The sequence below is a fragment of the Bos javanicus genome, chromosome 19 (genome assembly GCF_032452875.1).
Source record: "Bos javanicus breed banteng chromosome 19, ARS-OSU_banteng_1.0, whole genome shotgun sequence".
Taxonomy (NCBI): Eukaryota; Metazoa; Chordata; class Mammalia; order Artiodactyla; family Bovidae; genus Bos; species Bos javanicus.
In genome coordinates this window covers 39020228-39033124 of record NC_083886.1, presented here as the reverse complement: position 1 = coordinate 39033124, position 12897 = coordinate 39020228, and the positions used below count along the sequence as shown (strand labels likewise).

The window sequence follows — 12897 nt, the reverse complement described above, 5'->3', positions numbered from 1 at the left end:
GCATACAAATTTCTCAAGAGGCAGGTCAGGTGGTCTGGTATTCCCATCTCTTTCAGAATTCTCCACAGTTTATTGTGATCCACACAGTCAAAGGCTTTGGCATAGTCAATAAAGCAGAAATAGATGTTTTTCTGGAACTCTCTTGCTTATTCAACCCCAAATCTCATGTCTAAGCATAGTAATGAAATATCTGATTTCCAGCAGGCCACAGGATAAACTTGACAGTGTTGAAGTTAAGCTATGAGTAGAGCTATGTAACAAATCTGGATGTGGAAAAAAAAAATACATGCAAAGTTAGGGATTTCCTCATGAAACTATAACTTGTCCTAGAGTAGTAACAGAAAGGGAACATTCACCAAATATCAACCTATGCCTGGGATTTGTTTTATCTCACATTTCTAAAAGGTGAATAGTATTAACACTGTTTTATAGGTTCTCCAGTTTCAGGGAGGTTCAAGAACTAATGATTAAGTGCTTTGGACCCAGACCTACCTGGACCCACATACTGACTTTACCTCTTACCAAATATGCCAAACTGGAAAAAATGATGCTCTGTAACATGGGGGTAATCTGTAAAATGGAGATAATAATATCCACTTAAAGGGATGTTGTAAATATTAAATCATATAATGGGTGAATGCACCTAACCCAATGCTTGCTATATGGTGAGGCCTCAGTAAACAGTAGCTTATTATGCTAAAGCCAAAAGAGATTTGGTAATCTGCTTAGAGAGAGACATATCTAGTTATATGATATAGCCATGATGGGAACTCAAGTCTGTGTGATTTCAAAACTCCATATTCTTTCCATTGTACCATTTTGGCAGGATATCTTAAATCTCAAATCTCAATCTTAAAATATTTTTTCTAAGAGTCCAGAGTTCTGACTTTCTGGACTGGCATAATTGTTAATACATACAATCAAATTGCCAACACCTGCTGGATCATGGAGAAAGCAAGAGAGTTCCAGAAAAACATCGATTCCTGTTTTATTGACTATGCCAAAGCCTTTGACTGTGTGGATCACAATAAACTGTGGAGAATTCTGAAAGAGATGGGAATACCAGACCACCTGACCTGCCTCTTGAGAAATTTGTATGCAGGTCAGGAAGCAACAGTTAGAAATGGACATGGAACAACAGACTAGTTCCAAATAGAAAAAGGAGTACGTCAAGGCTGTATATTGTCACCCTGCTTATTTAACTTTTATGCAGAGTACATCATGAGAAATGCTGGGCTGGATGAAGCACAAGCTGGAATCAAGATTGCTGGGAGAAATATCAATAACCTCAGATATGCAGATGACACCATCCTTATGGCAGAAAGTGAAGAAGGACTGAAGAGTCTCCTGATGAAAGTGAAAGTGGAGAGTGAAAAAGTTGGCTTAAAACTCAACATTCAGAAAACGAAGAGCATGGCATCTGGTCCCATCATTTCATGGCAGATAGATGGGGAAACAGTGGAACAGTGTCAGACTTCATTTTTTTGGGCTCCAAAATCAGTGCAGATGGTGACTGCAGCCATGAAATTAAAAGACGCTTACTCCTTGGAAGGAAAGTTATGACCAACCTAGATAGCATATTCAAAAGCAGAGACATTACTTTGCCAACAAAGGTACATCTAGTCAAGGCTATGGTTTTTCCAGTAGTCATGTATGGATGTGAGAGGTGGACTATAAAGAAAGCTGAAGAATTGATGCTTTTGAACTATGGTGTTGGAGAAGACTTTTGAGAGTCCTTTGGACTACAAGGAGATCCAACCAGTCCATTCTAAAGGAGATCAGTTCTGAGTGTTCATTGGAAGGACTGATGCTGAAGCTGAAACTCCAATACTTTGGCCACCTGCTGTGAAGAACTGATTCATTTGAAAAGACCCTGATGCTGGGAAAGATTGAAGGTAAGAGGAGAAGGGAATGACAGAGGATGAGATGGTTGGATGGCATCACCAACTCAATGGACATGAGTCTGGTTAAACTCCGGGAGCTGGTGATGGACAGGGAGGCCTGGCATGCTGCAGTTCATGGGGTCGCAAAGAGTCAGACATGACTGAGGGACTGAACTGAACTCATAAAAATATAAATCAACTTTATTACACCATCCAGAAACAACTATTAATATTGTTTTCTTTTCTTTTTAATCTTTTTCTTGTTTTTCTTCACAATGCTATACAACTCTGCATGTACATCCTTAAAATTTGTCTTACATCATCTAGATTTTCTCAATATAAAATGTAAAACCAGAAACATGATTTTACTGGCCTTGCCTCAATTTTTGATGCTGCCTCCTTCTTCCTGGCAGCTGCCCACAGGGAGGGTTCACAGAGGACCCGAAGTAGAGCTAGGCAGGAGCTATCTTAATGCAACCCTGGATCTGAGAGCCCAGAGGAAGGCTGGGAAAGTGGAGTGTTGCAGTGGAAAGAAAAAGAGAGGAATGAGTTTCTTTCTTTCCCTTTCCTGAGAACAAAAAAAAATAAAAAGAACAGTGAGCAGGCCTGAACATTCCTAGTTTTTTTTTTTTTTTAAACTTTAACTGCTCCTAGCTCTTAACTCCGGAGAAGGCAATGGCAACCCACTCCAGTACTCTTGCCTGGAAAATCCCATGGGCGGAGGAGCCTGGTAGGCTGCAGTCCATGGGGTCGCTAAGAGTTGGACACGACTGATCGACTTCACTTTCACTTTTCACTTTCATGCATTGGAGAAGGAAATGGCAACCCACTCCAGTGTTCTTGCCTGGAGAATCCCAGGGACTGCGGAGCCTGGTGGGCTGCCCTCTATGGGGTCGCACAGAGCCGGACACGACTGAAGCGACTTAGCAGCAGCAGCAGCAGTAGCTCTTAACTCTGAATGCATGTAACTAAGTTTGCTTTTCTGCCCCCTATCCCTGCAGGAACTACACTTCGCACCTATTTTCCTTTGACTCTATGCTAAATGCATCCTGTATCTGGTGTTTACCCTTACAACACCCTTCCCCTTGTAGTTAATATCAGAAAGAAGGCCACAGAGCACCAAACTGCCAGACTCAATTACTGGGTTACTGACACCAGCCTGCAACAATTTTTGAGAAGATCCTGACACCTTTGTCCCTCATCACCAACTCCTGACTGCAAGCCATCATCTTATATAAGCCCCTATACCCCTCATGGAGGGTGGCACAGTTCTTGAGGCACGAGTCTACTTTGTTTCCTTCTCTGCCAGCTGAGAATTAAAGTAGCCTTTCTATTTCCTCCAAAGCCTGTCTCTGTAATTTTTATTCGGCTTCAGTGGGCAGAGAAAGTCAAGATTTTGGCCAGCAACAGGAGTTGTAAGAATGGGGCCAGGGATTGAGACTTTGTCTTTTTGAACACACCCTGCTCATCTCGGAGAAGGAGTGAGCAAGAACCCAGGCTACATCAAAACTGCACAAGATCTAGGCAGCCCAGAACATCTCCAAGACAATTGCCACATCACACTAACATACCTACCTCACTGCCGACAACCTTGTGCTGAACTTACACCATGAAAATTTCACCCAGGGAAGTGATATCAAGGGTAAGAAATGAGCCTGGTGACCCAGAACTTGGCCTCCAGAGAAGTGGATCTGTTTTGCCCCCCGATTTTTGAGTAGACAGTTTGGGGTCCAGCACACCCCCCTCCTTCCCCCTAGCAACATTTGATGGCTCCCCTAGCATCTGTCCTCCCAGTCCTTCTTGGATGAATGAGGACCGACCCATTTTCAGAGAAACAACTTTTCCTCCTTATGTGGGCCAGGGATGTTGGGACTGTGTGATTTCTCAGTGATCTCCTAGCGCTCGCTCCTCTAGAGGCTGGGTGCCCATAACCACTATCCTAGGGTTTTTTGTTGTTGTTGTTGTTCATTTGTTTATTCGGCTGTGCCAGGTCTTAGTTGTGGCACACAGAATCTTTGATCTTTTTGCAGGATTGGGGATCTGGATCCTGGACCAGGAATGGAAACTGGGCCCCTCGCATTGGGTCCCCCATCCAAGGAATTCTAAATAAATTTTTATTAAACTGAAAGGAAAAGAAAGAAACATAATTTAAAATATCTGCTTATTTCATCAAGTGAAAATATGGCAATTTATTTAACCATTTACTTGTTTCCAATTTCAATAAATTCTTCAACATCCTTTGAAGAGAATCTTTGCATTTCTGATTTTTTCCTTCAAGATAGATTTCTATGAGTGATATTCCTGGGTAAAGGGATGGAGAGTTTAAAGGCTCTCAGTTCCTCGAGAATTTCGGGGTCAAAGATGGGCCATTCAAAGTCTGTCAACAAATATTGCCAAATAGCTTTCAAGAAATGTTCTAATTCATATATTCTCACCAGCAAGTACACAAGTACCTGGCTCACATTAGTAAAAAGAACTCTGCACTTTTGATTAGTGAGAAAACTTGCATTTAAACTTCTACTTCTTTGTATGGTTTAATTCAAGATACTTTTCCTTCAATTTATATTTCTTTCTGCCTGTTCCCATCGTTTTCCTATCAGGATGTTAAGTGTTTTATCCTTGTAATGTTCTTTTTACAATACGAAAATACTTTAAACAAACAACCAGTTGCTAGTCCATGACTGCTCAACGTTGGCAGTGGTCCACAAAGCTGCGCCAGCCCACTAGCGAACTTACAACTAGTCAGCCGGCCTTTATGCTTCATTGCGGAAGCAAGCCGCCCACAAATCTTGAGGGCGGGAATTGCTGCAAAGGCGTTGGCTCGCCCAGCCTGGGAGTCTCGCGGGATCTCAACCACCTTTGGGGCCTCTGAAGCGACTACAAATCCCAAAAGACAACGCGCCTCAGGGCCCGAGCGCTCGAATGAAGGCTAAGGTCCAAGGTCATGTGTTTGTCTGCGTAAGCCGTCCGGCCTCGCTCCCATGCCTTTTTCTTCAGCTTTGCACCTTGGCCGCCATTTTGTGGGGAAGGTTATGAAACCTCTTAGACCAGCAGACTCTATGGTCGAGCACTTCAGAAACCGGCCAATCGGAAGCCAGATCTCAAAGGAAAACCCCGCCTTTGCCCTCATGGAGGCGGGAACTGCCACGAAGCTCCTGTGGAGAGAGAGGAAGAAGTTCCGCAAGACCAATAAGAAAAGAGGACTAGAGGGTGTTAACCAATGAAGGCGCGGGGGGATTGCGGCCAATGAGAGTTGGGGAACCCCGGGACACGTGGGTCCGGGAGCAGTGTGCCGAGTCCTAGAGCTAAAGCCGGGACGTGAGTCAGTCACCTTGAACCGGGCGAGCGCTGTGGTCTGAGCAGGGGCAGCAGGGCAGTGGGAGTACAGGTGACTTGAAACCGAAAGCCAGCAATCGGCAAGGATATGGCTGGGTTGTATGGAGGGGCATTTGTCCGTAGGGCGGGGAAAAGCGATGGGTATCTGTAACCTTAACAATTAATCTTAATTACCAACGGTAATGAGCGATTAACTGTCCCAGCTGAGGCGGGCGGTGGAGTGCTGTTTGAAATGGGCAGGACCCTGAACGGCATCTGTCTAGTTCCTACCTCCCCAGTCTATCCCGGAGATCATCCTCTTTGAACATCATTTCCCTGCTGGGCTCGGGCCTTCTTCTTTTACTTCCAATCTCCATGACCTTTCTTTACAGACCTGTCGCGCTGAAAGAGGTGGAACGGGAGTTTGCGCTGTCCCTCTGACCTCTAATGTTCTTCTCGGCTGGGGCATGGTTCGAGGAAGAGCGTGGTCCAGGGAGGACGGGCGGGGTGAAGGGGACGACCGAAGGTCGCAACTGTAAGCAAACAACCAGGCTGTCAATGGATTTTTTTTTCCCCCCCTCTGCAGACTGAAAAAAATGCAGACCACCGGGGCACTACTCATTTCTCCTGCTCTGGTAAGCTGCGGCTCCTGGGTTCTCTGTAGCACCAGGTGTGGGAGCCATTCGTGTTTAATGAATGAACTGAGAGGAGCTTGCATCCTGATGATGTTGCTCCTTTAGCAAAGCAGTAAGATGGATGCAGTTAACCCCTGATTATTTGTGCATGTAAACCAAGCTATCTTGGCTTTGGAATGTGGTCAGAGTCTGGATCTGGCGTGTACCCCCAGTCTAGCTTGGCCACAGCAAGATTGCCCTCTAAAACAGTGATTCTCAACCTTGGCTGCACGTTGGAATCATATGGGGAGCTTTAAAAAACACTTGATGCCCAGGCTGCACCCTATGGGGATGAAATTCATGCATCTGTATTTTTTTTTTAGAACTGAGGTGATTATAATGTTCAACCAAGTTTGAGAACTGCCACATTATATTTCTTAAAGTAACTCAAGAAAGCTTTGTTACAGGAGTCTCTGCTTAGGTGACTGTTTCAGGAGCCTCACCAGGCTTACTGGCCCACTCCATTCAGGGTGTGTAACAGTGACTACATTTTTAGCAAAATAAGATTTTCCCTTTCTGATTCCTTTGGTGGTCTGGATACAAACCCTTCCTGTACTTGATTTGATGTTAGTGTGTTTTTGTTTTTTCTATTCTGGGATACTGATTAAGGACTGTGCCCATAGAAGTGAACTTTGTTACTCAGTTTTAAACAGAAAGATTTCCACTGCTGACTGCACCAGTGTCTCTGGTACAGCCATGTCTGATAGAAACAGTAATGCATTGATTGACCTTGAAATACCTTGGACTTGTTTTATTTATAATATTTGTAATCTTTTTTGACAGAAGCTCAGCAGTTAGAGGGGTTTTTTCTTTTGTCTTGCCTGATTTGGAGGAATGTGTGTTTCTGATTTTATAGATCCGTTCTTGTACCAGGGGTCTGATCAGGCCTGTGTCTGCCTCCTTCCTGAGTAGGCCAGAGATCCAATCTGTACAGGTAAAGGAGAATGGGCCCTCTAAAGAATGTCCCCAGACTAGGTTCCTTTAAGTTTGCCTTTAAGGCAAAGTGGGAGGACAGTCAGAGAACCGGGTGCTTTAATAGTTCTAAGTACCCACAAAGTGAACATTGTAGGTGAAACTAGGAAAACTGAAATTGAGTTTTCATGAAATTTCCCTAGCCCTGTCTGGAAATGGACCTTAAGACTAATTCTAATCACACCCTGCAGTCTGAGCATTCTGTACTTGCTAAGCAGCCTTCCAACAATTTCCGAGCTCAGGTGGGTGGAGTGAGGGGCGGAGTCAGCCACCTGTCCTTGAGCCTCACTATCTCCTTCTCTCTCCTTCCCTACTTCCCTCTGTTCCCCCTCCTTCTAGCCTTCCTACAGCAGTGGCCCACTGCAGGTGGCCCGGCGGGAATTCCAGACCAGTGTTGTCTCCCGGGACATTGACACAGCGGCCAAGTTTATTGGCGCTGGGGCTGCCACAGTTGGTGTGGCGGGTTCAGGGGCTGGTATTGGAACAGTGTTTGGCAGCTTGATCATTGGCTATGCCAGGTAAGGTCCAGGGTGGTCTAGAGCATCTCCTACTGTAAATTCCACCTTCAGCAAAAGATCCTTCTAGCTTTGTGTTGATTTCATCTACCTCCTATTTTCTCAGAATTTAAATGTTTCCAACTTGGCTCCCTTAAAACTTACCATGCTGATACTCTGCTTGCCTGTCCAGTCCCCAGGATATATGCAAGCTGGGCCCTCTCCCATTCAGCACCCCCTATTCACCTAAACTACTTGAGTCTTTCACCACCACCCATGAGCCATGCCCTCACCCTTTTCTTTCCCTGTCTCTGTGTCTGACAGGAACCCGTCTCTGAAGCAGCAGCTCTTCTCCTATGCCATTCTGGGCTTTGCCCTGTCTGAGGCTATGGGGCTCTTCTGTTTGATGGTCGCCTTCCTCATCCTCTTCGCCATGTGAGGCTCCGTGGAAGTCACCTACCCACCCCTGCTGCTTCGACTCCAGGCCATGCCCGGTGCTGGAGTGTGCTAACCTTTACCATTAAACACAATGTTTCTCTAAACTCATATGCCAATGCCTCAGTCCTTTGCCCTTGGGGAGGGCCTTCATATATTAATAGAAAGGTGAGACAAGGAAGTAGGATTGGGGCAGCCACTGGTGGTTAAAACTCCTCAGGGCTGAGAAGTAGCACTGCTGTGACTGTAATAACATCTCCCAGAGGAGAGAACATGGATTTGTCTAATGATGATTGGTGATTTTTCAAATTTAGTGTAATAATATGTAACATTTTTGAGGGGCTTAATTTGCACCAAGCTCTTTACAGAATGTTTTGCATTTCTTATCTCAGCAACCCTATGAATTATAAGTGTAGTGATTATACCTGTTTTGCAGATGAGGGAACTGAGGCTTAGGGAAACAAGATAACTTGTTCATCATCTCAGAGCTGGTAAGTGGCAGAATTAGGGATTCCCACCTCAGGCCAGCTTAAGCCTTTATCTGCTGTGTTGTCCCATCTATTTTCATTTTGGCCACACAATTAAGGTGGCACAGACAGGGAAACTGTCCTAAAGAAGTTGTATAGCACCTTAGAGGTGGGCCTCCATCTGCCAGCATTTGGCTCCACTGTTTCATTTCCATTCTCAATTAGAACATTTAGAGTGCCTAAATGTTCTTGAATAAAGCTGATGAGGGACATGGTCTGTGTTCCTGGAGAATTTAAAATCTTAGCTCTGCTGATGAAAAGGATCTTTTGGCAGGAGCCAGTGCGGGGTGAGCAGGCTCCGGGAGTTGGTGATGGACAGGGAAGCCTGGCGTGTTGCAGTCCATGGGGTCGCAGAGTCGGACACGACTGAGCGACTGAACTGGCTGAGTGCGTGGGTGAACAAACTGCTTACAGACCTCCTCACAATATCTTCCTGTGGTCTCAGTCTGTTCAGCCAGTGTCCCACACTTGGCCGAAGTGGACTTATAACCCAGGTAAAAGAAAGCTAAGCTGATATATCCACAGAATGAACTCAAGGGTGCTGGTAGACATGACCTGCCTCAAATATGAGACCCACTTTTTGAAAGTGGTACTTAAATATACTGTAAAACTGTGAACTAGAAACAATAATTAACACCTTCCAGCTGAAGGGCAGCTAGCAAAGGTTAAAACACCAAAAAAAAAATGTGAGTCAATAAGAATGAATTCAATTTACACGCAATTTAAATACAGTCATGCAGGTATTTAGGTGTTAAGCATTCTAGGAGTTTGGGGGAATGGTGAAAACCAACAGAGTGGAAACAATACTGAACAAGGCCACAAATTATCGGCTCTGTGGGTAGACAAGCTATGTGCTGAAGAAGAGGGAAAGCAAGGAGGCAAGTGTTGGTTGTAATAAAATCAGCTAACATTTGGGCACTTGCATGACAGGCATATATGTGTGTGTTAATCGCTCAGTCATGTCTGACTTTATGACTCCATGGACTGTATCCCCACCAGGCTCCTCTGTCCATGGAATTCTCCAGGCAAGAATAGTAGAGTGAGTTGCCATTTCCTTCTCCAAGGGATCTTCCCCACCCAGGGATCAAATCTGGGTCTCTTGCATTGCAGGCAGATTCTTTACCATCTGAGCCATCAGGGAAGCTTCATGACAGGCATCAGTTCAATCGCTCACTCGTGTCTTGACTCTGCGACCCCATGGACTGCAGCACGCCAGGCTTCCCCGTCCATCACCAACTCCCAGAGCTTGATCAAACTTGTCCATCGAGTTGGTGATGCCATCCAACCATCTCATCCACTGTCATCCCCTTCTCTCTTCAGTCCTTCCCAGCATCAGGGTCTTTTCCAAAGAGTCAGTTCTTCACATCAGGTGGCCAAAGTATTGGAGTTTCAGCTTCAGCATCAGTCCTTCCAATGAGTATGCAGAACTGATTTAAGATTGACTTGTTTGATCTCCTTGCAGTCCAGGGGACTCTCAAGAGTCTTTTCCAACACCACAGTTCAAAAGCATCAATTCTTTGGCACTCAGCTTTCTTTATAGTCCACCTCTCACATCCATACATGACTACTGGAAAAACCATAGCTTTGACTAGGCGGACCTTTGTCGGCAAAGTAATGTCTGCTTTTTAATATGCTGTCTAGGTTGGATATAGCATGACAGGCATGGTGATAAGCATTCTCAAATAATAACTTTAACATCCCTAGGAAATAAGTCGCTCTATTGGTAAGGAAAATGAGGGAGGCACAGAGCTAAGGAATCCTATGAAGGTCATTCAGCTGGTCATTCAAACTCCAGAACCTGTATTCCAATCACTGTGCTGACTCATCTAAGGTTAGTGACATGCTTAAGGTCATATAGCAGACCAACAGTTTCAATCCTAGACTACCTAACATTCAATAATCATGGTCTTCTCCCACAGGTTTGCTCACCTGGCACATTGGAGGTCAGATAATTCATTGTATGAAGATGTTTAGTAACATCCTTAGTCTCTACCGCTAGATGCCAGTGACAACCATCCCCTCCCCGATGGTGACAGCCAACTGCAAAATGTCAGATATTGACAAATGTCTTCTAGTTAGGGGACAAAATCACTCCCAGTTGAGAACTATTGGTCTACCATAATCTGCTGCTTGTACTCTTAGCCTTTTCCCCTTATGTAACAAGATTGTCCACAGCAACCCAGTGATAGAACCTAAAGCAGAGCCCAGGAATTTCAGGGCCAAAGAGAAAGAACCAGACAGGTTGAAGTGGTAGCTCAGGTATTATCAAGGGAGCAACTGATCAACTGGTAATGCTGTTGTGGAAATGGAATACAGTAACCTTTTGGGATGTCAGGCTGGCATCCTTGCCAGGTCACTACCCTCAGGCAGTAATCAAGGAGCAGCCCTTAGGGAAGATGGTTGCCTTTTCCTTCCTGTGAAGTTCTGGGAACCTATTTTTTCCCAAGGGGCTGGTAAGAATTTCCTTTCATCATGGGTTCCAATCAGCTTTGAAACTGCTGGGGTTTCAGATCCAAAACAGCAGGACTGGGAATGTGGTTCGTGAGCCCATGGAACCTTAGAGTCAAGAGAGAATGTGCTCCTAGCCTGAGCCAGGCGAATAGTCCATTACTGTTGAGGTTCTTTATCTAAGGTCTATGGCCCATGGGTAGGATCATTTTGCTTACGGCAAAATATTTGAGTGGAGACAAGGGTACATCGTTCTTGGGACAGGGTCCTTTGTTTTCATTATATTCTCAGAGGAATAATGACATTGAGTAACCACTGCCTTAAGCATGGTGGCAAAGAGCACGGACTTGCGAGTTAGAAGGGAGTGCAAATCTCAGCCCTGCCATTTCCTATGAAGTTAATTTGCTCTCCTGAGTCTTGATTTTCTCAGCTCTAAAATGGGGATGAGAACAATTCATGGTGGTTGTGACAACAAAGTAAGATAATATAGGAAAATATTGGGTTTCCCTGGTAGCTCAGATGGCAAAGAATCTGCCTGCAATGCAGGAGATCCGGGTTCAATCCCTGGGTTGGGAAGATTCCCTGGAGAAGGGAATGGCAACCCAGGCAATCCCACTTGCCTGGAGAATTCCATGAACAGACCATGGGGTCGCAAAGAGTCGAACAGGACTGAGTGACTAACATTGGCCTCTAGAAGGAATCTACAAAGACCTTTATTAAGATGTCAAAAATATCACCTTTTGCAGAAGGAAATGGCAACCCTGGAAGGCTACAGTCAATGGGGTCACAAAGAGCTGGACACAACTGAGCAACTATCACTCACTCACATATGCAAATGATAATACATGTAATATATACATGTACAGATTTTTAATATACATGTACAGTATTAATAAATGTAATATAAAGATGTATTGATATATGTAATAACAATACATATTTTCTTTAAAATTTTTAATTTAGCTATTATTACCTATAATCAGAAGTCTCAAGATACCCAGTCCAAGCTGATTTTTCTGTTTAGTCCCCAATTTACAACCTGGGTGGGAGTTCTTCATCTGTTCCTGGCACCCCAAGACAAAAGGCTAGGCACTGGGGAGGAGAGGCACGCCAGACAGCAGTGGGACACAGGACCCTGGGGAAGGACCATCTTCACGACGTATCGATTTAGAGAGGGTTGAGGCACAGCAGTGACCTAAACTCCAGGGTACTTGCTGGCCTCTGTCCTGGGGAAGACTTTGCCAGGTTGCCATAAGTAAGGTGCTACCAAACTGCTGCCCTAAGAGATGGCTCAGTGCAGTCCAGTGTGTTGGGGAGGAGAGAGGCTTGGAGCCAAGTTCCCATCTCCCAGTTCTCCCATGGAGACTGCTTGGTTGTGTCATCTATCCCCAGAGGCCATGGGACTGGCTCCAGAAAGCACTCTTGCCCTCTGGCCAAGCTGCCAGGGAAAAGCGCCAGGTACTGCCTTGAAAAAAGTAGCCCTGGACCAAGCAAAGTCCTGCTAGCCTCTCCCTGGTCCTTCTTCTTCCCAGTTTATAGGCCTTCTGGAGTTCCCTTGGGAGTTAGTGAGCTGGTCCTTTAAGCAGTTGCAGCCCTTCAGGCCTTAGGTGGTGAGTCTTTGTACAAGGCTGGCCAGCCCTTTGGAAAGAAAACAGGCATTTCTGAGGAAAAGGAAGTGATCCATGATAAGGGGAAGAGCAACTGGCTACCATGTCTTAATTTCCATTCTGTTCACCATTTCTTCAATAATCACGGACTGTCAAGTCCTGGAGATGAAGGTTACTCCATGCTTACATCCCAGAGAATGTCATGCAGTAACTGGACAGATGAGTAACCAAACCACCAAAATAAAAAGCAGTATGTGCTGTAACAAAAATCTGAGTTACTTCAGAGGATGGAGTCATTTTAAATGGCTAATTAATAATAATATTAATAATATGCCTGGGGGTATTAAAGCTTGGAAGAGAAAGTAATATTACAGCCAGCCTTGACAATGAGTAAGAATAATAAGAATTAATAATTACTGAACACTTACTCTGGCCAGGTATTATGTACATTCGTTATCACATTATCTCTTCTTTATAGCTGCCGTTACTTTATCGATATTACTGATGAGGAATAGAAGCATAGAGAGTTTAAATAACTAGGA

The 12897-nt window shown here is 44.7% G+C and overlaps 1 protein-coding gene, 1 long non-coding RNA gene and 1 other non-coding gene across 4 annotated transcripts; 2 read left to right on the top strand and 1 right to left on the bottom strand.

Moving 5' to 3' along the window:
* Positions 1–2093: 2093 nt before the first annotated feature.
* LOC133233170 (small nucleolar RNA U89) lies at positions 2094–2374 on the top strand. Its single transcript, XR_009731645.1, has one exon. It is a non-coding gene; the product is annotated as a small nucleolar RNA U89 (small nucleolar RNA).
* Positions 2375–4030: 1656 nt separating this feature from the next.
* Positions 4031–6730, bottom strand: LOC133232273 (uncharacterized). The gene is made up of 2 exons (XR_009731355.1): positions 5490–6730; positions 4031–5038 (listed from the first exon to the last, which is right to left on the bottom strand). It is a non-coding gene; the product is annotated as an uncharacterized LOC133232273 (long non-coding RNA).
* Positions 5147–7884, top strand: ATP5MC1 (ATP synthase membrane subunit c locus 1). 2 transcript variants are annotated; one of them, XM_061391475.1, is made up of 5 exons: positions 5147–5271; positions 5785–5833; positions 6729–6806; positions 7184–7362; positions 7663–7884. In XM_061391475.1, the coding sequence occupies exons 2-5, from the start codon at positions 5795–5797 to the stop codon at positions 7775–7777; spliced, it is 411 nt and encodes a 136-aa protein (XP_061247459.1). In that variant the 5' UTR covers positions 5147–5271; positions 5785–5794; the 3' UTR covers positions 7778–7884. The 2 variants fall into 2 exon arrangements, with proteins under 2 accessions (XP_061247459.1, XP_061247460.1); XM_061391476.1 differs by having other exon boundaries at positions 5147–5299.
* Positions 7885–12897: the final 5013 nt, after the last annotated feature.